Source organism: Malurus melanocephalus, unplaced genomic scaffold (assembly GCF_030028575.1).
Source record: "Malurus melanocephalus ecotype Western Australia unplaced genomic scaffold, MMel_1.1 scaffold_24, whole genome shotgun sequence".
NCBI lineage: Eukaryota > Metazoa > Chordata > Aves > Passeriformes > Maluridae > Malurus > Malurus melanocephalus.
This window is the reverse complement of record NW_026623256.1, coordinates 40646-64003: the sequence shown is the minus strand read 5'-3', so window position 1 is coordinate 64003 and position 23358 is coordinate 40646. Positions and strand designations below refer to the sequence as shown.

At 41.5% G+C, this 23358-nt stretch overlaps 1 protein-coding gene across 3 annotated transcripts; it reads right to left on the bottom strand.

Moving 5' to 3' along the window:
* Window positions 1-47: 47 nt before the first annotated feature.
* On the bottom strand, window positions 48-21792 carry IP6K2 (inositol hexakisphosphate kinase 2). Of its 3 annotated transcripts, XM_057390223.1 has the most exons (7): window positions 21712-21792; window positions 16630-16753; window positions 7000-7296; window positions 4654-4876; window positions 3654-3829; window positions 2243-2418; window positions 48-832 (listed from the first exon to the last, which is right to left on the bottom strand). In XM_057390223.1, the coding sequence occupies exons 3-7, from the start codon at window positions 7199-7201 to the stop codon at window positions 335-337; spliced, it is 1275 nt and encodes a 424-aa protein (XP_057246206.1). In that variant the 5' UTR covers window positions 7202-7296; window positions 16630-16753; window positions 21712-21792; the 3' UTR covers window positions 48-334. The 3 variants fall into 3 exon arrangements, with proteins under 3 accessions (XP_057246206.1, XP_057246205.1, XP_057246207.1); XM_057390222.1 differs by lacking the exon at window positions 16630-16753; XM_057390224.1 differs by lacking the exons at window positions 16630-16753; window positions 21712-21792 and adding an exon at window positions 21622-21669.
* Between the last annotated feature and the right edge of the window lie 1566 nt (window positions 21793-23358).

Below are 23358 nucleotides of genomic sequence, written 5' to 3'. Positions count from 1 at the left end.
GATCCRAGCTTCGCCTTGTCAGGCACCAGCAACAACAGAAGCATCACTTACAATGAACAAAAAGAATTTTATTGGAACATATACACACAGGGATAACAGAGGTATCTGAGTAATCAAATATGGAATGTTTAAGAAAGTTAAAATAAATAAGGATACCAAGTTTTGCCAGTGCTAGGTCCAGCACCAATGTAAGTAAATGCCCTCTGAACAATTCTGACTCTGACAGGACCATCCCTGCAGAGCCTGTAAAGATTCCTACCACCAGAAAGTGGCCAATAATTTTGGAATACAAAGAGTCACAATAGTGCTTTCTACTGCTGTGCATTGACACTGTTTATTCACTACTTTCGTCTCTTATTTCTTTAATAATATCTATTAAATTCTGGAGTCCAAAAACATAACCCGTGTCTTGGCCCTCATGCACCACACTATCTTCTCCATAGTACTTGCAGGTTGTGTGGGCAAAGTCTATCATTCGGACATCRACAGTACTGGCAGTCGGTTTGTAGGCATATGCTCCTGCTGACTCATCTGAAGATTCCTCTGAAAGGTCCTCTAGGTCCTCTGGGTCCGAGTCTACAGCAACTTCCTGCCTTTCCTTYCCATCATAAATGATCAGCAAGGAGCTTGAATAGAAACGGTAAGACTCCTGTTTCTCCAGGACAGACTTGAGTTCAGTAAGTTTTTTAATAACGGACTCAAAGAGTTCCCTGCGCAGGTATTTGCCGTTATGAAAGAACTGGTAAAGTGCTTCTTTGAATCCCTGGACTGAGAGTTTTCGTCCATGGTATTTATTCATGAACATCAGCTGGCCAGTGCCTGCCTGGTAGACCTGCATATACAAACACAAGCCAAGAAAAAAGGAATTGTTAAAATTGTTCGTACAGACACCAAAGCTTTAAGGGAACATAAAAAAAATTAACTGAAAAAGTACACTACACAAAGCTTTTACAAGATGACATACTACTCAATAAAATTGCTCTTGCATAACTACAGAAACTGCTATTAACAGATCCAGCAGTGCCTGTACAACTTAGAGGAAGTGGAAAATTCCTTCAGTTTARATTTGAGATTTTCCACCAGGAATGTAAGAATGAGGACTTSAAATGAGATTAGGAAAGCTGCAGCCAAGAGCTCCAAAGTCAAGCTACAACTTGTAYCACAGCCACTCATTCAGCTCATTATGTGCTTCTGCTCTATGATGTACCAGTTGATTTCCAGCATGCTGAGATCTGAGTGACAGCAAACACTCCTATACAAAACTAAGGTATACCCCATAATCACCTATATTTAAAGAAGTCAGAGATGCTCCTGCAGGAAGATGCCCTCCTATAGGACAGTGGTCTATACAACCCATAGTTCGATAATGCCTAAACATCGGGGTCAAATAAGGATTGCAGGCACTTCCAAAGTTCCTCTTTGTTTCCCAGCACAGGTAAATACTGGAAAGTGAACAATAGCCATGCCCCACTCAAATCCCAGCACACTGTGGTTAGAAATGCAGCTCCCACACTTTCATTTCTGCCTCATGTTTTTCTCTGAAGTTAAACAGTGAGCTGAACACTACACATGCCAACAGTYGTGCTGTGGAACAAGTCCTAGCAAACACTGCTAGCATTCCTGGAATCTACTGGATGGGAGAGAGGCTTCAGAAAAAAAAAACCACAAACATGTTGTTTCCCATTTGTCACTCTAGGAATACAGAAAGAAACAAGTAAACAAAAAATTCTGGTGAAAGTCCACACAACGTCTCCTCATCTGGCAACAATTCTTATCATATTTACCAAGCACTTCTTGCCTGCACTTTGCAACAAGTCTACTTCAAGCAGTGAAAGATCAATGGCTTTTCAAAGTTATGAAACAGACTGCCTCTTAATGTTTTGAYATTTAATTTCATTCAAAATGCATATAACTGGCAGACCCTCCTTGCAATTGTTCCCTATGCTATCCCTAAATTAATTGAATCAGTAGTTTTAACAGTTTTGAACTCCTGATATTGTGCAGGAGGCTGTGTGTTCAGAGCCTGAACTCACTGATGCAGAGCATTGGCTGCAGGCTGCTCCTGCAGATGCTGCCACTCCAACTGATCAGTGATACTCAAAAGCTTCACTCCCCTCCCTGAAGGAAACAAAGCACAGCATCCCAAGGGTAACAACTTGTGSGATGACTACATAAACCCCAAACCCCACTAACAGAAATGGCTGCAAGTCTATTGGCCACACACAATCCATTCTCCTCTCACCTGCATGCCACAGACTCGCACTCCGATCACGGCTGACGTGCTCTGCTGACACTTGCGGATCTGATTCGCCTTCTTCTCCTCAGATGCATCGTCACCGTGCTGCCGTGTCCCCATCTTCAGGTCCAGTACACACGGAACTTCATAGCGAGATGTCAGGTTTTCCAGCAAAATGAATTCTGATCAGTTAAGGAACAACCCTTACAATGAGGAATACAGATTATAAAATCATGACCATGGATTTTACAGTGCCTCACTCTTAAGCATACCCAAAACATGCCTASTATAAAGTAATCTATCAAAAATTACAGTTTCATAAACTTAAGATGTCTACTCTGCTTTATGCTGGTTCCAGTTTCAGTGGCCTCTAGAGACAAGGGACTTTCCACATTAAGTGAAAACCAGAAGCRTTATACAGAAATATAATGTGGAAGCTGACTTTGAATTATAAAGTACTTCCTGTCTATCAAGACACTTTTTTTCTGTGAGAAATGAAGTTTTTGTCTGTTTGTGTTACCACTCAAAACCAGTGAAGCATTTTCATACCATCTTCACAACTTTTAAACATCTGTATTAATACGGTTCCAAAGATATCACGTACTTCTTAGGTTACTGAATAGTCACCTACAGTGAAATAGTGAAGGTATCAGCCAAAAAATCCTTTATATCRATTTGAACATCATAAATGTTTTAGTAGTCCATCACCAAAACTCCTCAGACATGAGAAGTTTGTTTACCTCAGTACTGAGATATTACTGCTTTTGCAGGATGCATCAGTTGCATCCAAGCCCACAGCAAGATCTTTTTTCGATAGAGTGCTCAGGGTRGAGAGGTTTGCCTATAGTTCCACAGCACAAAACCGATGTGCTTTAGCTTTCATGGATTCAGTCAGTTTTTTGTTTCTCATGCCTTAATCTTACATGACTGTTTATATTCAACCTTTCTTAAAGCTCATTAAGAAGAGCCTACTAGAAGCAGAAAACTGCAGGCACTGAAACATCCTCTATATATCAGAAACTGACGAAATGGGGAAGAGAACACTGGTTTTTAAGACTACCAATATCAAAACAGTAATAAAAAGCAACAGAACTCTTCTCCTTTGAAAGCTCTCACTAGAAACTGCTCTTGTGGAAGACCAGTATGCTGTAAAACCTATCCACTAACTAACGCATAATGTGAAGATTTTAATTCAGTTATCTGAATTTCCTCTCTTAGGTAGTTTGTTATGTGCTGGAAAAGTCTATTTCTAGAAAGCGCTGTAAAATCCTTCAGAGATGCCAAATAAATCACAGCTTCAGAGAGTCTCTCGGGACTGCAGTTAAGCCTGCTCTGCRCTCTTATCTGGCATGTTCAAGAAATAAAAGGCAGAGCCCTACTCATTTCATTGTTTTGAGGTACTTTCAGGAAAGGATACTATATTGATTTCGGTGCTTTGCATTTTCCTTCATCCGCTGTAACTGTTGCTGGTGACATTTCATGCTCCAAGGATTATGGTGTTTAAACTGAGAACTGACATTTCCTTTTTTYTCTACAGTATAATACAATACTTCAGATTTCTTCAGCCACTCAAATTCTTCCTCCAGTTTGTGACTAGAAAAACAGAACAAAGTAGCAAATTACAGGTCAAGTGGAAAAATAAAGCTCTTTAAGAGGAGCTGTCAGTAGATTTAACTTTACAAGCTATTTTGCTCACCTTCATTAAGAGCAAGCCAAAGTTTTATTTTTCCTCTCTGTACAAGTGGACAAGATGCCCATGAGAAGTACTTCAACCATTATAAAGCTACTCCCATACTAACAAAAATTAGTACATACCCAAATGTTACAATGCAATAGTAATGCAAGAGGTAGTGATACACATGAAGGTTCATCTTTTGCTAAGGTCACTGTTTTTAGCACAACACATCACAGCTCACAGTTTATGGTGGGCACAATTAATAGAAATGAACAAGTGGGAAAATGTCACTAACAGAGACAAAGCAGGGTTCCTCCAAACTATGCCATATATAGTAGCAYTCAAATGTTTGAGGTGTTTTTGATTTTTGTAGTTGGTTTTTGTTTTGGTTTATTTTTTTAACTGTTGTTCTTCTGCAGGTGGGTGGATGTTTTCTGTTTGTTTGTAGGGGTGATTTTTTGTGGTTGGGTTTTTCGGTTGGTTTTTGTATTTTTTTCTTTCTGAAACTTCAAATATAACATTGGGAAACCCRTTTCAACTAACCACAGYAGAAAAAAATGGAAAGACTCAACAYGCTACTAARGGCTAAGGACATACTAGTTTCACTAGTGAACCTGTCTGCACTGAAGAGGGTCATGAAAAACAAAAGAAACATYAGAAGAAAAGAAAATGAAAGCAAGAGCCCTGGAGACTTCTCTGGAATTCTGGAGACCAGAATTTGTCRGTGAAAAATCAAACTTACCTTTTCATTTTTTCCTCTTTCCTGTGCTGCCGGACCCATTCCTTAGATAKCTTCTCATTTTCTAACAACATTGTCTTTTTGTTAGTCCATCGTAATAGCTTACTTTTGGGTTCACAGTCAGAGTTATCTAARTTTTCTAAGTTATCATGGTCCCCATTTAATGGATATGCTATTAGACATAAGTTTCCATCTTCATCCTCTTCAAAGCTCACTGACACCACACCTGAAGASAAAAAGGACCCAGACAGTTATGAAYTGCTCAAGTGACGAGCAAACCTTTTAGAATGCATTATTTTACACTAAGAATACAGCAACTTTATTTTTTCTCTTACCCCAGTCCTTAGTTTCTATCTTGCCACAGGCCAAACCTCATCTGCCAACCTAACAAATATCAAAAGAGCTCGACAAAAATGACACCTCACAAAAGACAATTTATCATATTGACAAAACAATGATATAAAAGGTGATTTTCTCTCTCTGAGGCAGTCAAGTAACAATCAAATAATAACAGGACACAATTTTAATTAATAAAATTTTTTATTAATTAAAAAAACTGACTGGTCTGGTTCTAAGTGAGATGTAAAACATTAGTTAACATCTTTCAGTGAAAAGTGACCTGCACAAAAAAACTCACACCAAAAACTTTTTAAATTTTGCATGACAGCAAAGCAAAAAGCACTTATCCAAACAATATTTGGTTAATAGATCCCCAAGGGAAAGATGTGCAAGTAGAGCAAAACAAGGGAAATGTCACATCACAAMAGAAACTGGTCCAACAGCTTCCACTTAGAATCACCATATTTAATTATACATTTTAYTCTATTTTTTAGAATATATTTTATTGATACTGGTTATATAGCAATCTTGTGGAAGAAGTAAAAAAATGCAATACAAAACAAATTTGTTTATGGTACAGAAACACGGTGAACCTCAAAAACATTTTTTCTCCTCATCCTTCCCTCAAGAGTCTCTAGAGCATTGCATTGCATTTTAAGTCTTGTGGAACACTGAAAGATGCATCCAGTGCTACAAATCTCAGAGKTTAATGGAGAAGCTGTAACAATTGTCTGAATTGTTTTTTATTTTGTTTTCCAGTCCCCTCTTTACTTCAGATCAATCAGTCTGCACAGTTCTTGCAGCTCATCACTAGCTAGGGGAGAGGTCTTGGTGAGAGACTGGAACTTCCAAGCTGGGCAGGCAGCTCCCAGACCTGCAGTGGCTGGGGCAGGGAGTGCAGAAACTCTGACAGTCCCGCTGTCACAAAAGGAAGGACAATGGGGAAAAGGGGCTGGGGGAGCCAACTAGCAAATGGCTTCTTTGCCTTAAATCTGGAAAAAAATAACAGAGGTGGACCAAGTAAGGCCCCTTCCCCCTAAATCCCTCCCCAGACTTCCCAGAAAGCCACATACACTAGTACAATTGTTCTATTACATTTTGAAAAGTATCACTCAAAGATCAGATTTTCTTCTAGTCCAAGACAACTTGTAATTAGACATGTCAAAAAGTCTCTGTAAATGAGCAGGGAATATTAACACTGAAACATCTCTGAAGTCTTCCACCACTTTTACAAACAGAACACAAAATKCCATCACCATTATGATTGTTAAAATCAATGCTTGCTTTAAAAAGCAACTCCATTTAAAAAAAGTCCTTGAGACATATTATTTATTAATCATCAGGCAACAGTTGATGGAATAGGAGAGAGAAAAAGATGTATTCCTGTTAACTAGTGCAATTCTTAGGAGAACTGGAATTTCCACTCCTACATAACTTCTGACTCAGCCTCATCAYGGCTACTTGATCCTTGCCTACCTAAATGCCATGAATTTTCATTTCCTTAATGGCAGAAATAACACGGCAAGTATTCAGCAAGACACCTTACTGGCATGTACTTACTGCGATCAAAATGAAAGTCAGAGGAGAAATCAAAGCACAAAAGAGACCACAACTAAGCTTACACAAAACACTATTATCCAATCCTACCAAATCCCTTGTAAACAAACATTAAACAAATGGCAAAAAAAATTGAAATCCACAAAAAAAGCAGCAGATAATTACTGAAAACATTCTCAAACTGATAGCTACTTACCTGTGCCTAAGGGAGATACATGGGCTATCATCAGCAGAGTTGCTTTACTCTAATGCTGTTAGTCAGCCCAAACACCAACTTGGCAAGCATTTCCACCCTGCATCTCCACAGCCTGCCTCAGACAACATCAAAATACATGAAAAGAAACCCCTAAAATCTCTTCCACACAGAAGAGATTTCAGAGAGAACAGAGAGCACAGCACACTTGCATTTAGAGGAAAAAAAGCCCAACCCCATTCAAAGGTGTGGCAACTTACCCTCATATTGTGGAGTGAATTTACGCATTTCTGTTGGGAGAGTCTCATAGAACTGGTGTTCTCTCTGAATAAGGGGTTTACAGATGGTCTTGTCATTAAACCGGAGGACACACGAGTGTCCTCCAACTTGGTGGACAAAAGGCTCGAGCAGGACTCCCTTGGAATAGTGCTCCACTTCCATGGCTCCAAATGCTGGGCTCATCCTTGTAGCACATTAGACAGAAGAAGGCGACAGTAGTGAAGGCAGTTCAGAGCCTGAAGCCTCCGACACCCGCAGGTGTTTCCTCTGATATCAGTCTGTTAAGGCAAACACAAGAGAGCGGCGGCCGTCAGTGTCCGCGCACGCTGGGGCCTGTACAGCACGACGRGCGCCGAGCGGGGCCGAGGGCAGCCGAGCACAGCCGAGCGCGCGCCGCTGTCGGTCCGAACGCGGCCGACTGCGGACGGGCGCGGGGCACAGCCAGAGAGGCTCTGGTAAGACACGCCCCCTTCGCGCCGCAGCCAATGGGCGGCTCCGCGGGGCGGGGCGGGGCGGAGAGCGCGCGAGGCGCACGCGCGGCGGGGCGGGGCAGAGGGTGAGCTGCGGCTAGCGCCGCTCGCCCTTTCCTAAAAGGAAACCCAGCCGGAGCCACCCTGGCGAGTCCCACCGCCAGCCATGCCTGTCGCCCTCCAGCGTCCGATCGCGGAGACAGGCGCGCCAGCGCTCCCAACGACACCCCCCTTACTCTGTTCAGGCCAGCCCGAGAAACCGGGAATTGACACCGAGCTTACAATTCCCCCTTTCCAGGCAGGGACAGCAACWAACCGACGTCCAGGGTAGGACGTTTTATTTCACCGCTTCATTCGCATCAACATGTCAGATACCGAAAATGTTACACAGATACAAGCTCTTCCCAGTCATAATACTAGTGTGCCAAGAACTCTTTTTTTTGCTACATCCAGCAGAAGGCAATGCCCCGTCCCAGCAGCATCCAAAGGATCTGCTTCTGTACCCAGTGACCGCACACTGCTCGGTTTTGGCCAGCCTCCACTTTCATGCAACCTGCACTTCAAAAAGCAATTAAAGGAGCGAAGCTGAAAAACAAAGCATGACTGTCTTGTTCTCTGCCTTCCAGTAAATTTTTAAGTCGAGTTACTCTAATTTTAGACCAAAGCTTTAATGATTAACCTTTTGTGGCTAAAAACAACCTCATACTTATTTTGCCTGAAGATCGTTACACGAACAATAATGCACTTAATTCAAAGAGACTACAAAGTGTTCTAGGTCACAGGTCTATTTTTATTTGTCCTCCTTAGATATTTAACAGCTTTACATTAACTGGAAAAGCAGAGACCTGCAGGCTTACAGCAACAGCACTACCACAACTATAGACGCCTACAGCATGCCCTGGACATAAGAGCATTAATYGAATTAAACAACTAAACTGCTTAAAGGAACAACAGATCGATCAACTGAATGAACTCCAGCTCCCGGAATGTTTACCTGCACCTAAGGATAACAGGTCAATGAGAGTTAAATGCGTTTTTGTTGGTGGGGCTTTTTGGTAGTTTTTTTTTCTCCTTTCTTCCAAGCACCTTATCTGACAAAGCATTATCAGGTCAGGTTGTTGTTCTTTCCTTTTTTTTCCCCTTTAATCTTGAACAGTATTTCCCAGAAACAATACTGTCTTCTGACAACCTATATTAAAGATTARAGCATTAGCAGTAATGTTTCCTTTCTCTTTGTACTACTTTTAATTTCCTAGTATTTTTTAATAGTGCACCTATTGCATTGCCAGAGAATTTTCTCACYTACCTCAGCATCAACAATTTGACAACTCAGAGACACACACAAAAACCTMWCAGTTACACCCCAAACATGAKCCACTTMAAAAAAACTTACCCAACTACACCAAGCTGAGCAATGCTGAAGTGCCCAGACAGCACAGAAAAGCCATGTATCCACGGTCTGTACCCAAATCCTGGGCAGTCCAATAAATCYCTTYAGCTGCCACAGTSAGAACKRAGCACTGTTACTGCTCCAGAGTCACAGATTTATTTCCCATGGCTCCCGACAGGAGCACCCACTCCATGCAGAGCCACCACACTGCTCTTCCCTAAGCCTCACCTGCAAGGTGACTTACCAGCACATGTGTAACACACTTGGAGTTATCAGCAAACACACATTTAATAAGCCACATCAGCTCCTGAGTAAACTCTGAGAATTGCTTCCATTTTCGATTACAGAAATTATAAGCACCAATCTGTATAATGCACCAGTAATTTTACAACTCTTGAGTATTCATTAGGCTTTTCTAGGACCAATAAGGCCTCCAGTCTTCTGGAATTCCTGAGGGAAAGCCAGAAGTGTGCCAGGTTTCACTGGAGTTGCAGTAACACCTACAGATCTTGAAGTGTCAGATCTTTACACCGGCACAACCACTTTTAACAGCCTTGCAAACAGCAGCAGTGCTAGATTTGCTCTTTCCAAGATGGCATCACTGTTCTGTGGCTGGCTAATTACCCCTGATAAAGAGACCCTGATTGCCAGCAGCAGTGATTCTGACTGAGAAAGTACCTTGCAACATTYTTTAATCTCAAATATTTAAGTTTGTCCCAGTTCTGCATTAGAGTTTCATGAGGAGTTAAATCTTGAAGGTTTCTATGCCATAGAAATGACTATAGCAAAAATCACCTTCAACWCAGATAATGCTCACCTTGCTTACCCAACACATCTTCAGGGAGCTCATTAATAGCAGCTCAACTTGCTTGCTTTCACGTATGCCCAAATGATCTGGACAATACTTGTACGCAGATCACCACATGTACTCAGCAATGGGATTACCAAGCACAGAATTGGACAGGACTATTCATTCTACCTCACCCTTTCCTGAACAAGTATGATCTGGCAGCACATCACACAGTGTAACTTCCATTCGAGAAAAAACAAAGCAAGTTTTTTTTTTATTGCTCTGATATTATAAATGTATCAGTTACACAATATTTAGACAGGGGTAGGGTTTTTTGAGAGAAATGTTAGAAACATCTGTAGATAGTCATACACAGTACACCCCATCGGCACTACCATTAGACAAATGKGATTCTACCAGAAATAAAAGGGGAGGCTCACACAAATGAAGATGAGTTTATTGTGCCTGTATTAGTAAGCTCTCCTTCTCTTTTTATCTACCAAAAAACACAGTGCAACTCTCACATGTTCCATGTACTATGGAATTTTTGTAGTACACATTCCTGCTGAAAAACCTCTATTAACACAGCTCTGCAGTAGAAACACACAGCTCTGTGTGCAAGGACTGYTGAACAGAGCATCAGCAATGAGTTCCTTGCTATAAAGCCTTTAACCGAGCTTTCAATATTTGGAATCTTGCCATTTAGATTAACAGCAGGGCTTGGAGAACAACTGTAATGCCTATCAGAAATGCTTTGCACTGTTTTGTTTATAAATACCTTAATTCCATAAACAGTCTCACAATATGCCAAACTGGTTGCAGCTCCTTATAAATAAAAGCWTTGATCGAAGACCAGCAGTATCAAGTGGCATTGTTGTTGACCAGCACAAGCACAATGCAATTCTTCACTGCCTTTCCTCTGATTCTACACCCAGTTTGTTCTCAATGCTCTTTGGGGAAGAAAGAGCCCAGAACAGCTGGTTTTAGGCAATCTTCCCAGATGCCAAATGCAGACTCACTGTACCCTGCCCTTTTCTTCCTACATGCTTTTAAGTGCCTTTGGCTAAGAGCTTTTGTTCAAGGGACACATCAGCCAAAAACACAGATTTACCAATGCTTCACATGTCAAGCATTTTAAGACAAAAATCTGACACAACTTGAAGGAGCAAACAAAAATGTGCCTAGAGACAGTAGTATTAGATTGAGCAGTATGTCATTCTTACAGTAAGCAGCAAAAGATGTTTAAAACCCAAACCTGCAAACCAGAAATGACATTCATAGACATTTTATCCCCGTCATGTGTAACAATGACCATCAAAAGAATACCGCAATGAATTCATGTTTCCAGGCTTTTAATATTAATTTCAGGTGACAGCATTCTTTGGAAGGTACTTCATGTCATTACAGATTCTCTACTTAGTCCCACACGTAATTGCATTAATGAACGCATCCTCTGGAGAGTACAGCTCTCAATTAAGCAGTAGCTTCTTCCATCATAGCAATCTCAAAATAACACACTTCTTGCCAAAACTTTGTAATAGCACAGCTACTGATGCAGAGCTGCCCTTCAGTTAAATCTGGGTTCTCACTAGAGCAGGCCTTTTACTTTGGATGGCCAGTATATTCAACTCCACATAGCCATAAATCAGCTTTACAGCGACAGAAATAGCAAAGCTTTCTGCCTGTCCTTGTTTCTCAGTTCATTGGGCAGTGCAGAGGAAGCTGACAGGGTAGAGATCTGCAGAGCAGAGCTGCTGTAGGGTGCTGTAAACTGCTGAACCAGACAATACAAAGCCTCTTCCCGAGGTTCCAAGGAAACAGAGGAATGGCACAGTCAGCCAACAGGAGAGAAAGAATATCAGTGACCCATTAGATCAGCCAAAGAGAAAGCTGCTCCAGCCCAAAGAACATTCAGGAAGGAACAGTAATAGCTGAGAATGGACACAGGAAGATGTGAATAACAAGGGGAAAGCACATGGTATGTTTTTGAGAGCCCACYCATTGCATGTTTCATGCACAAAATTGGAAGGGCACCTGAGGTGTAAATTGATAAGTCATTACAMTGCTCAAAGAGAATAACCCTTCATAACTGAAGTAGGATAAACACATTACAAGAGCCTACAATACACCTATCAACCACGACCAGTTACAGGAATTTTACAAGTCCTCATATGACCAAACTACTTGTTCCGTTACTAATAATGTGGTACTTTACAAACAGCAAGGTACATTCCTTGAATCAAAGAAAGCAGAGGATGCAATTCCAGAATATTAAAAGCATTCGGTATGTTAAATACACTCAGGTTCAAAGGTCTTGCACAGCTTGTGATTCATTTTGATGAAAACCAATGCCATTCCTCAATACAAAACACCCTTTTATTAGCAGATATGCCCAGACTAACACGAGTAAATTTGCTTCTAATATTCACTCTAGCTACTGCTTGGCTCAGGAACTGAAATTACTCTGGTGCATTCTGTTTCAGAAGTGTTTAAGATTAGAAAGGAGATACTCTATCCTCTAGTGTCCAGTCAACTACCTTAGAACAGTATCAGAAATACATTTTAAAAAGTTACTGTAGCAGATTAAGGAACAAACCTTTTTAACTAAATGGTTTTCATTCTTAACAGAAAAATGACCGTCACAACCGTTTCAATCAATTCCTGATTTTGGGGATGCATTATATATGGAAATATAATGCAAATCCAACACAAGGATACTTTCTGAAGCCTTTTGTATCTAAAATAGCAATAATATAACTAAGTAGTAAAAGCTATAGTTTCTAACTTTTTAACTCATTAAGACAGACATACAGAGCGCATTAGTAATGTGCTTGTGTGAATCCTATGGTTTKGGGAAAAGTCTTAAGAGCAGCCCTAAATTCTGCATGATTACAGAAAGCAAACATTTATTCTGGTAACTAATTTGGAAGAAAAAGCTTATCTTCAGTAGAAGAATGCACTGACATTATAAGTAAAAAAAAAGTCTGAGAACTGACAAACAAAAAAAAGTTCTATAAACAGCAAATAATTCAAATTTAATACAGGACACAATAGTCTTCAACACCATGAAGGGAGGAGGGACAGTGTTACAGCATGAAGGGGGAAGAAATACTAGAGTAATTCTTTAAAAGAAAGACTGGGGGGAAACTCCCTTTTCATTAAGTATAATTTGAAACAGGTGGYTGTGATGACAAAATGATGCTGAGCTGTAACTTTCTATGCAAGCCAAGGTTATTCAAGCTCTTTTGCAGCAAATCAATCAATATAATAATCATTAAGTTACATGACTTGTACTCAAGGATGAGTAAGCATGACGTTTTGTAAAAACACTCAGCAGAACACTTGCAAACTTAMGAGTAAGATACCAACTCCTTCAGACCTACTTATTGGGTCTGTGTGTGCATTCCCTTTGAAACAGAAACATTTTGGTTATAGCCTTTAGTGGTAAATCAGGAGGATGCTGGGAAACAGACACTGTGTAGTGGTAYGTCTACCACAGCCACCTACAGACATAAAAAGCCAAAAAAGAACAAACTCTTCTTGTAGCATGTAGGATGCTTTGGTTAGACCAATAAAAGGAGCCAGCTTAACCTGCTTCTTAAAAATACTGATATGATGTAACTGTCTCTTATCTTTACTAAATGGCTAGTAATTGCAGCACCGCATTACTGCAGTTTAAAAAAAAAAAGTAATTTCCCCAGATAAATAAGGAAACAAATGCCTTGGATTAATTTCACACATTAAAGGCCATGTACTGGAGAGGCATACTGGYTGTCCACAGAAAATTCTGAGTTGGAAGGGACCCAYAAGGTCCYATMAYAATTTACTTAATCATGCAAAACAGACTGAATCTGGAAACCCAGAATTACACATGAACTCATGCACAAAATTCCTGCAAAACTCATTTGCAAAATCCTTTGGAAGCATGACTGAGTTGATTCCACAGCAGTCTTGGCCTGCCAAGGTAGAAAGCTAATCCTTCTTTTAACATTAGCTGCCAACAGAAGCTTCCCACCAAGGAAGAATGCATTTTTCAGCTTTCAAACTACCAAAAAATATCTGGAAATGTCCTAACTTCTGAGGATGTCAGGTATATCACACCTAAAGGTACTACTTTAGATGTCTGTTCCCCTCTGAAAGGAGAGGGGCCGTCCAACACTGGCTACAATGGCAAATGATTCTCAAGTGCTATACTCAAGTCCTGTTCTGCAGTTTCTCAGGAGTGTAAGACAGCACCCTGAGAGATGCTTTTTTTGTAACTGGTGCATCAAGCCTTTTCTATCTACGAAGAATTTTGTCTGTAATACAGAAATGAAAGACCATACACTGAGATGCTGAAAAATGTATAAAGATGAACTCTTTCAACACAAAACATTTTTTTAAACTAGCGACATGTTTATCCTATCTCCTTTTAGTCCCTAAACATGGAGTTTTAGTTTTGTCTTCTTTAAATATAACCCAAACACAGATGTAAATACTGCCACACAGGTTAAGACATGTWTTTATACCTGTAAATTTAACACCATAGCTGTAGAGTCACCTCCTATACCAAAAAGACCTTTAAATACAGCCTTAGCAGACAARACTAAGAATTATGAAACATTAGAAATAACATCTTAAGGGAGTAAACTATACACAAAGCAATCTRAAGCTGCATAATATTCTATGATTATTATTCCTCGTGCACAGTTATTATCCTTATCTTACTTAAACAAGGTCTATGTTATTAGGAGAAACCCAGCTCCCCAATCCTTTTGTCCAGGAAAGCAAGTCAAGTCACCAAGGCTATCTCCATGCTTTTTTACTTAAGCATGCATAGCAGCCCCTCAGCTGCAATTCCTTAAAATTCAGCCAAGGAGGTTATGTGCTCAGTGCAATTGATATTTCACCATCTCAAAAAGCAAAAGCTTTCAGCTTTCTCTACACTGTTTGTAACCTATAATCTTAACACCTACATACACAAAGTTCTGGAAAAATGCCAGTTTTACCTCTCRTGTAAAGCTATTTTATCTCCCTGTAACTAAAATAAAGCTAAGTTACAAGTTACTAAGCATATTCAGAAAGAAAAGAGCAATTTTGACCAATACAGTTTTTTCAGGGATTGTGTAATTTAAGAACCAGCCTCTTTTCCAAATAAAAATGCCATGGAAACTAAGAAACCTGAACCACCAAAACTAAGCTACTTAAACTTCCTATTTAGCAACTGATCCATCTTAAAACAGCATTCTGGCATCACTGGCCAAAACCACCAGTTGCTACAAAAAGACAATACCGCCCTTTGTCGTGGAGAAACCAAAATAGCACTCAGCCTTTAATCTTCTGAAAATATGACAGCAAGAGCTAAATTGTGTGGATTACACACATGAAAGTATTATTCAAGACACCAACACCCTCAAGAAATTCCAGCATTAAGATTAAAATAAATCCAAGGCTATGCCTTTCTCATTACCATGAATACAGTCTGGGAACTGTATTTTGAGCCACTTMATGAAAGAACATGGAATCTTTGTGACCAGCACTTCATTTGTGACCAATTCACCATATATGTTAAGAAAAATGAAGTTCATATAGGATAAGTGTCAAATTCCTTTCAAAGCTGACCTTCATTTACCGACACAAAGATTTTTATCTCGGTGCAATTCCTTTAGAAATCCCAACCTCTAATGATTTTAATACCATAAGTACTAGGGGCCCAATTTAACAGTCTTGTTAAATTAAAGCTTTGATGCCTAAATTCTACAATCCAAACTAACTCTTTGAGCAAAAACTTCCAAAGGAATGAATAGCAAAGATCATTCATAAATAAATTATTATAGGAAGAATGGTCCGCAAAACACACAGTTATCTCTTTCATKCATCCAATTTATGTATATATTCACCATCAATATACCTCAAAAGAAGTTTAGACCCTTTATGCAGAAAAAATGTTTGAAAAGTAGCCCAGGAGAAAAAAAAATCATCTTTTTTGGAATGCCCATCCTCATTTTTAACTGTAATTCTACAAGTGTAGGTTCCAAAACTACTTCTGATTACTACAATAAAAAGCGTTCTTGCTCCAGAACAGCTCACATTAATGAGAAACATTTAATAAATCTTTTAAAACTGTTTTTATGTTTCAAAACATCTCAAAGTACTGCAAACATGTCTCAAGTCAGAGAGCACAACCCAGATTCGCATCTTAAAGGGAAGAGTTTGTATGTTTCAGTGATCTCTACATGCTCTTTTCCCTTAAGAGTTGTAAATAACTGGCTTCTAAGACCTTGAACACATAGCTCCCTGCAGGRTTGCCAGAGCAATTATAAAAGTTCAAATGCAAAAGCTAGAATAGAATAATTTCAATGTGCTTACTGTTTATCAGCAGCACATCAGACTAGAGCAAGTAAGGACAGGAGAGGAATCTTACAAGACAGACTCTCATGTGGCAAAACAAAACCAAGGGAAATAATCGTGACCGTTTCTCCTGGTAAATGCAACTCATTGCAAGAAGTTTCTTYCTAGGAAAAGGACCTTTCCTGTAGGTACATCTGCACAGCACTTAAAAATRCTTTAAAAATTATTTATGTATTTCATGTTTCATTGTTCGGTGATGTCCTAGTACACCATCTGGGGCCAATTACAGGCTCAACATAATAATCACTGCCAAAGAATTAATCCATTTTAATCCCATACAGTTTACATATTCAAACAGTAATACAAAACCACTTGAAAAAATCTTATCAATTTCAGTAATCTAGAAAAGGAAGCTCCAGTGGGAGCTTGGCTCTATTGCTCTTACCCCTGCAGCAAGCTGAAATACATTTAATGATGCACAAGAGCTAGCCAGTTCTAATAGCCCAGGCAATGGGACACAGCTGGAGTATGYCTTATKCCCTTAAAAATATCTGTTACTTTACAGAGAATTTTTATAGCAGTCAGCAAGTGTGCACTGCACAACTGTCTTCAAAGAGAAAYCATCACTCACCAAAAAGGGAAGAGTAAGACAGGATGATTGCCAAAAACCTACTTTCTCTTCAAAATTCCGCAACATAGTATCATCATCCACAGTGTGCTGATGTTCCAATTCTGCATTTCCAAAAAACAGCACACTATGAGGGGAAAAAAAATATTTCAAGAAGTCAAGCTTAAGAAAAGARCATTATATTTTTTTAAGCAAACTTTGCATATAGTGATGTTAAATCATTATTTGCACTTTAAAACATAGTCACGATTCAGCAGATTTTAGGTTTAAATACGTCAAAGGCTTTGTTTAAATGGAACAACTTGAAGACAGTCATCCTCTCACCATGCATTTCACTGCAGCACCATCAGCATTTACTTCATTTAGCTTCAATCTCGAGAGACTACTTATCTCCACAAATTCCAAATGACTCCACTAACAATTTTGTTCCCTCCCTGTTGGAAATGATACAACTTCCAAGAATTTTTTAATGTAACTTTAGTCAGGGGTATCTAGAACTATACCCTCAACTTTAATACTCACAGAATACTTCAGAAAGCTGGGTGGTTCTATTAAGCTAGAACCAATTTTCCTAAGGCATCTTGAACAGATTCCCAGTTGCAATAATTATATTAGTATGAACACACCTACCCATCAGTTTAGCCCCATATGTCCTGCTAAATTGAATCAACCTTCTGAAAGTGTTAACACCTCAGAGATCAAGATGACGCCTATCATGTCGGGCAGTTTCACTTCTCATTTCTGTAGCCTCATTAAACTAAATGATGTCATAACAAAAAAAAATTCAACTGCCATCATACTGTCTCTGTATATCCAAAGCACAAGGCAAATAAATCACTTTTTTTCTGGAAGAAGATATGAAAAAGAGCAAATGTTAAAAGAAAAGAGGTCATCTTCAATAAGCATGAAATTAAGCAGCACCCAAAATTCCTGATAAGGTTTCAGGCAGTGTAGAAAATTTCTGCATCAGAGCACTACACAGCTATTTGGGTATGCTTAAAGCCAGCTGCGCTTCAAGAAAATAAAACCATTTTTGCTGTGCTCATTCTAATACAGACTTTGGCATAACCCCCCAAACCCTTGCTTTTTCTAACTATGATTTTCTGATGAAAAATAGMCTCAGTAATGGTATCTTCTGTCCTTGAGCCTGTTCATTTTAAGTCTCAACAACCTGGGGCACTACTAACCAGTATCAGCAAGTCATCCAAATGGATTTTTTTTTTCAGTTCCTTCTGACCTTTTGGATGCCAGCACAYCAGGACAGAAGAGAGAAACCAAGAGAGGCAGCTGAAGGGCTACTGTGTGAATTCAGTACTTTCCTGTTCTCACTGGGCTCTTAGCTGGCTGATGAGCATGTGCACAGCTCCAAACCAGGCACGGCCTGTGCCACCTCTTGCCCTACCATCCATCATGGCACACACACAAAGCCAGACTCTCAGTGATCAAACCCATTATATGAGTAAGCCTTTCTTTTTCCCATAAAACAATGCAAAACTGGGCAGTAACTGGTTCCAGCTGTCTTCAAGAGAGAATCCTCCCCATGCAGGAGGAATCCAGTCACAGGGTCAAAGGCTGCAGGTTGAATAGCTGATAACAGCAAAGTGGTACATTCTGTACCTACTATGAAGATTATCATTCCCTTATTCTAACACAACCAATCTTTCAGAGACACAGTCAAGGCTTCAAAGACTTTGGCCACACAAGTCAAGAATTTATGAAAGATTTCAGATTTCAAGCTTTGAACATCTGGTTAAACACAACCAATGACAGACCTTCATTTGAACAAACAATTTTGCTTCCAATAAGCCTTCCAGTATTTTGCAAAAGGGGAAATTTCTAGCTAACTRCAGCACATGATACAATGTCATACAGCTTTTTTGCAAAAGGGAGAAAGAAAGAACTACTTTTTTACAGTAAGTTACTACGGAAGGCCCAAAATTAACATTTTAATGAGACATTTCTAACAAAAGTTGTATAAACATGTACCTGCAGTTATACCTTAAAAGTCTTAAAATGTAACCTCTTGATATTTGTAARCTATCCCTGTATTGTTTCAAAGATGCAGTAACCTTGGGCAAGACWGGAAGCCAGATAAAAGAATTAGCAAGAGGAAAAATCCTTTCCCTGCAATGGAAAATTTTCATCTCTTCAAGCAAGGCAGAGATGCTCAGCCGGACCTGCGTTGCCTGGAGACCAACCGCAGCTTCTTGCCAACAGGGACGAGCTAAGCATCAGCAAATTCAACAGCTGATAAGTGGATGAACTGAATGAGAGGCGGCAAGGTTTTTCCACACATCAGTGTAAAAACCTGACAGCTTTCAGATAATGGTTCTAGCCCATGCTCACTAGATAAACAAGAATTATTATGAATGTAAAATGTCAGCTTAAGAAAGCTTCCAACTCCTCTATATTTGGCTCTTACCCCCACACTTTGGGTATAACTGGAGCAGTAAATACCACACTCAAGATAAAAATTTTAGCTGCACCTCAGTTTCTGCCCTTTCAGGCTTTGAATGYAGTACACGAACTTTTGGAATACATTCCTACCCATTAAACCCACTAAACAAGTTCTGTGTTTAAGCATGGGTRTAGAAATATTAAGGAAACCAAAGAATTACATCAAAAAGGAAGAGGCTACACCTTGGCTTAGCATTTAAAACCACATCAAATCTTGTTTCACTTCAAAAAMCAACCTCTGTCCCCAGCCTTTCCCACTTGAAACACAGCTCCCCAGGAAAGCCAGCATCACGTATGCTAAAGAGGAGACACTTGTTTTGACTGTTCTGGAWCTGGACCTCCTCTACAGGCATCAACTCGGCTGCAGGAACAGTACTCCTGACCTCTCAAAAAACCACCTCAGCTATCCTCAATTTCTAAACATCAAATACAAATTGTTGAAAAGAACTGGCATTTAATACCAGTTACTCCAGAATTTCCCTAGACTTTATCTAATTCAATTCACTGAAAATRCTCAGACAGTAAAGAATTAGAGATTTTCTAAGGAATGGCTTCTATTTAATTTATCCCTGTAGGTAAATTCCACAAGGATATTGTACGTCACTAGTGAAGTAGGTCTTTCTCAGCCAACCTGACAACACACATTTCCCTGCCTCCAGCTAAACCAAAAGGGTAGAAATTTGTGTGTCACCGCTGCTGACAGACTGAGACAGCCTCAGTACCTTGAGGTTTGCACCCTTCCCCTACCCTTCAAAAAAAAAGCATCCCCAAAACAGCCTCACACTCCCCAGCTGACGGGAGAACAACTAAAGCACCACCAATACCAGKGACCTGGATGGAGGCCCATCCACTGACAGCCGGCAAAGAGGTTCTTTCTTTAACATCTTTTCTCATCCTGGTTTTCCACAACCTCATGCCTGACAAATGTTCAATCTTCCTTGCAAGTAACTGGTAGGGAAAGAATTTTTGACAGGACAAAGCCCAGAATCCTTACAACTGATCACTATCCAGTTTTCCAGTTGCTTCCAAATATAYGGGAATAGCTGTAATCCTTCCCATGAYSCTTAACCAGAAGACACTTCTGAACRCTTAAGATTATTCCTTTTTAAATAAATTTTCCTGAATTCTGGTAGTTAAATCATGGGGTTCTTCCTCACTTAGTAATATACTTTTACTAAACAAAAAACTATAACATCATCTGGAAGATCTTAAATCAGCCAGATGTAAACAAATTAATCAGTCAATTTTTAAAACACACACATTTATGTGTGGATGCATGTAGACATAAATTAACATTACTACTAAGTCCTGGAAACATGCAAATTAATTCAACATAAAGAAAATTTTACAAGCCCGTTTTGGCTTACTTATGAAGAAAATTAGGAGCAAAAATGCCAATTCATGGCTAAAATAACCCTCACCTTGTTATTCTCAAGTGTCAAATCTGAACTGTTCTACTACCATTTCAGTGTTACATATTGAGTAATGACCAGTAATACATTACTTGACAAAAAATTTAAACCAAACGTTCAGAACCAAATATTAAAGCAAAATTCTAATTACAGTGTGTGACACAGAACTGTCCCCTTAGATGTTCACGAAAAACAGAGGGGTGCTGAATGCATTTCTAAAACATCTAAGTATACGGAACACATAAAGCACTGTGTCAAAAAAAAAAAAAAAAAAAAAAAAAAAAAAAAAAAAAAAAAAAAAAAAAAAAAAAAGGAAAAAAAAAAAGGCAGCCTAGAAGCAGAGGGCGATTAAATTCCAGCATATATCAGGAAAGATATCAATGTTAAACACGCGTACTTTTCACAGTGGAATTAAGGCCAAGGGCATATCAGGGTGTAACTACCAAGAGGTTGTTATTGTATCAACAACGATAACACTTATTTTCTTAAGCTGGATGCTTTCTTCCAAAGCCTCAACCGTAAGTGTTTTTGTTTAAACGTCTGCAGCTCCCAAGCCACGTTAAAAAGGTATTATAAAACCGTGATGCTCAAACCAGTTGCTAACAAGGCATCACCCAGCACTCCCATTTTACACAGAAAAAGAGTATTCTTGAGCATCACATTCACTTATGCAACTCATCCCGCAGCACCYGTTTTTCATTTTGAACTACTACGGAGCGTATTAAGCACCCGTCAGAGCAGCAGCACAGCCATCACCCGTGCAAAACGGACAGACAACGTGTGACGATTCACAGAACTCCTGAGTAACAGCGTGATGCGACCACCAGATCCGGGGTCAGCAGCCACGGAAGATMAAAGTGCGGCCCCCCCGCGCCGAGCCCGGGCCAGCGCAGCCGGCAGCCCCCGCCCCGCAACCCCCGCGGGGAGCGCAGGAAGCGCTGTGCGGACSGGGATGCTCCGCAAACGCCGTCATCGCTGCCCCCACCCCGGTCGGACCCACATCCCCGGGGTGACGCCAGGCCAGGGCCCCCCTCCCTGCCCGCTGAGTCCGGCAATGCCCCGAGGCACCACCGAGCATCCCCGCCGGGCAGCCGCCCATSCCAGCCTCGCCGGGCCGGGCACCGACCTGCGGGCGGGCGGAACTACGGCTGCCCCCGTAGAGGCGGCCGCCCCGAGGGCAGGAGCAGCGGCGCGGGGAGCGGGGCGCGCCCGTTACCTGGTGCGGGGCCGGCGCCGGCGGCGGCCTCAGCGCTTTTGTTCCTCAGACGTCAAGATGGCGGCGCGGCGCGTGGCCGGCCCTCCCCGCTCCGGCGCGCCCCGCCCTCCCGCCCGCCTCCCCATTGGCTGGGCGCGCCCCGCCGCGCGCTGATTGGGCGCCGCCGGCGCCGCTGTTGCCAGGGGAGCCGGGGCAAGGGGAGACGGGGCAAGGGGAGTGGGGCAGGGAAGCCGGGGCAAGGGGAAGCGGGGCAGGGGGAGCGCGGCAGGGGAGACGGGGCAAGGGGAGCCGGGGGAGCGGGGCAGGGGAGACGGGGCCGGGGAGCTGGGCTGCCCCGGCCTCGTACCCCTTCCACGGGGGACACGGGCAGGRCCGGCTGGCGAGCGGAACCGCGGAGAYCACCGACCCCTCCGGGTCTCCCAGGGGTCCCTGCCTCCGCTCCGCGGCCCCGGCAAACCCCGGGCATGGCCTCCGCCTCAGCGGGGCGCGCTGGGCACCCGGCCTTGGCCCCAAACTGGGCAATACACCAGGGCACCCACAGGCTGGTGCCTGGCCCATTCACCGCCCTGACTCGTGGATTACACCTCCGCAGGCCGCAGCAGCCTTGGACACGGCTCTCCATAACTTCCCCTTAGTGCCTGCTTGAAAACCAGTTGTCCCTTGGTGCGCGACACATGCCGTCAGTTCTGACCGGCCCAGAGCAGGGCTCCTTTCCAACTCGCCCGCTGAAGAGGCAGAGTATCTACAGAGCCCTTGGAGCAGAGTMGGCTCGTAGGGCTGTGTGCCTGAGCTCAGTGCACATTCTGTGCTTCTGTGTCTATACACCAAAAATCTCACTGGGGCAGGCACAGCTGAAAGTCCTGGAGGCTCCCCGCACTCAGCTTTACCGTGGATGACTTTTTCGAGCCTGATGTTCAAAATGCAATTGCAGTCGAAAAGGTTTGAATGGAAGGCCATGAACTGTGGGTAACAACAGATCCACCATCATTGAAAGGAAAAGAAGACAGAATAATGAGATTATTGCAGTTTAAATTACTAAGCAACAGTCTCTCTGACAATGAACTTAGTAACGCTCTGCCATCYATTTAATCACACTAATGAGACAGAACAACTCCGCTTAGATACAAATTACTCTGCACTTAATTTAAACAGAGGTCAGAGAGCCAGAAGCCACACAAGCCACCACATTTCAGCTGTACAACACACTCAGCAACAGGCATCCTTTTTTTTTTTTTTTTTTTTTTTTTTTTGTAGAAGGGACCCAGCCTTTCTGGCCATGAGCTGCCAAGGCAGGGCTGCACAAGCCCTCTTGCTAAACCTCCTGCTTCTGCTTCTCAACTGCCAGCCTGTGTGTGAGCCTCGGGCTTCTCCGGCTTGAGAATGGCTCCTTGGTTTGGAGAGGSGAGCACTGGTTCACCAAAGCGATTTAGAGGGCAAGAGATCTCTGATTTCTAATTGTTCTAAAGTAAAAGCATGACTAGAGTCTTGTGTAAGAAACAATTGTACTCCTTGGTTCTCACTGCATAAAATAYGCTTCTTGTTCATCAGGCTGAGTTGAACCTGAGCAGGGCTGCTTGCTGAAAGYRTTCTCATTTGTCCGGCTGGTTCCATCCTGATTATCTTAGTATAAAAGTCTGGTTTTGTATG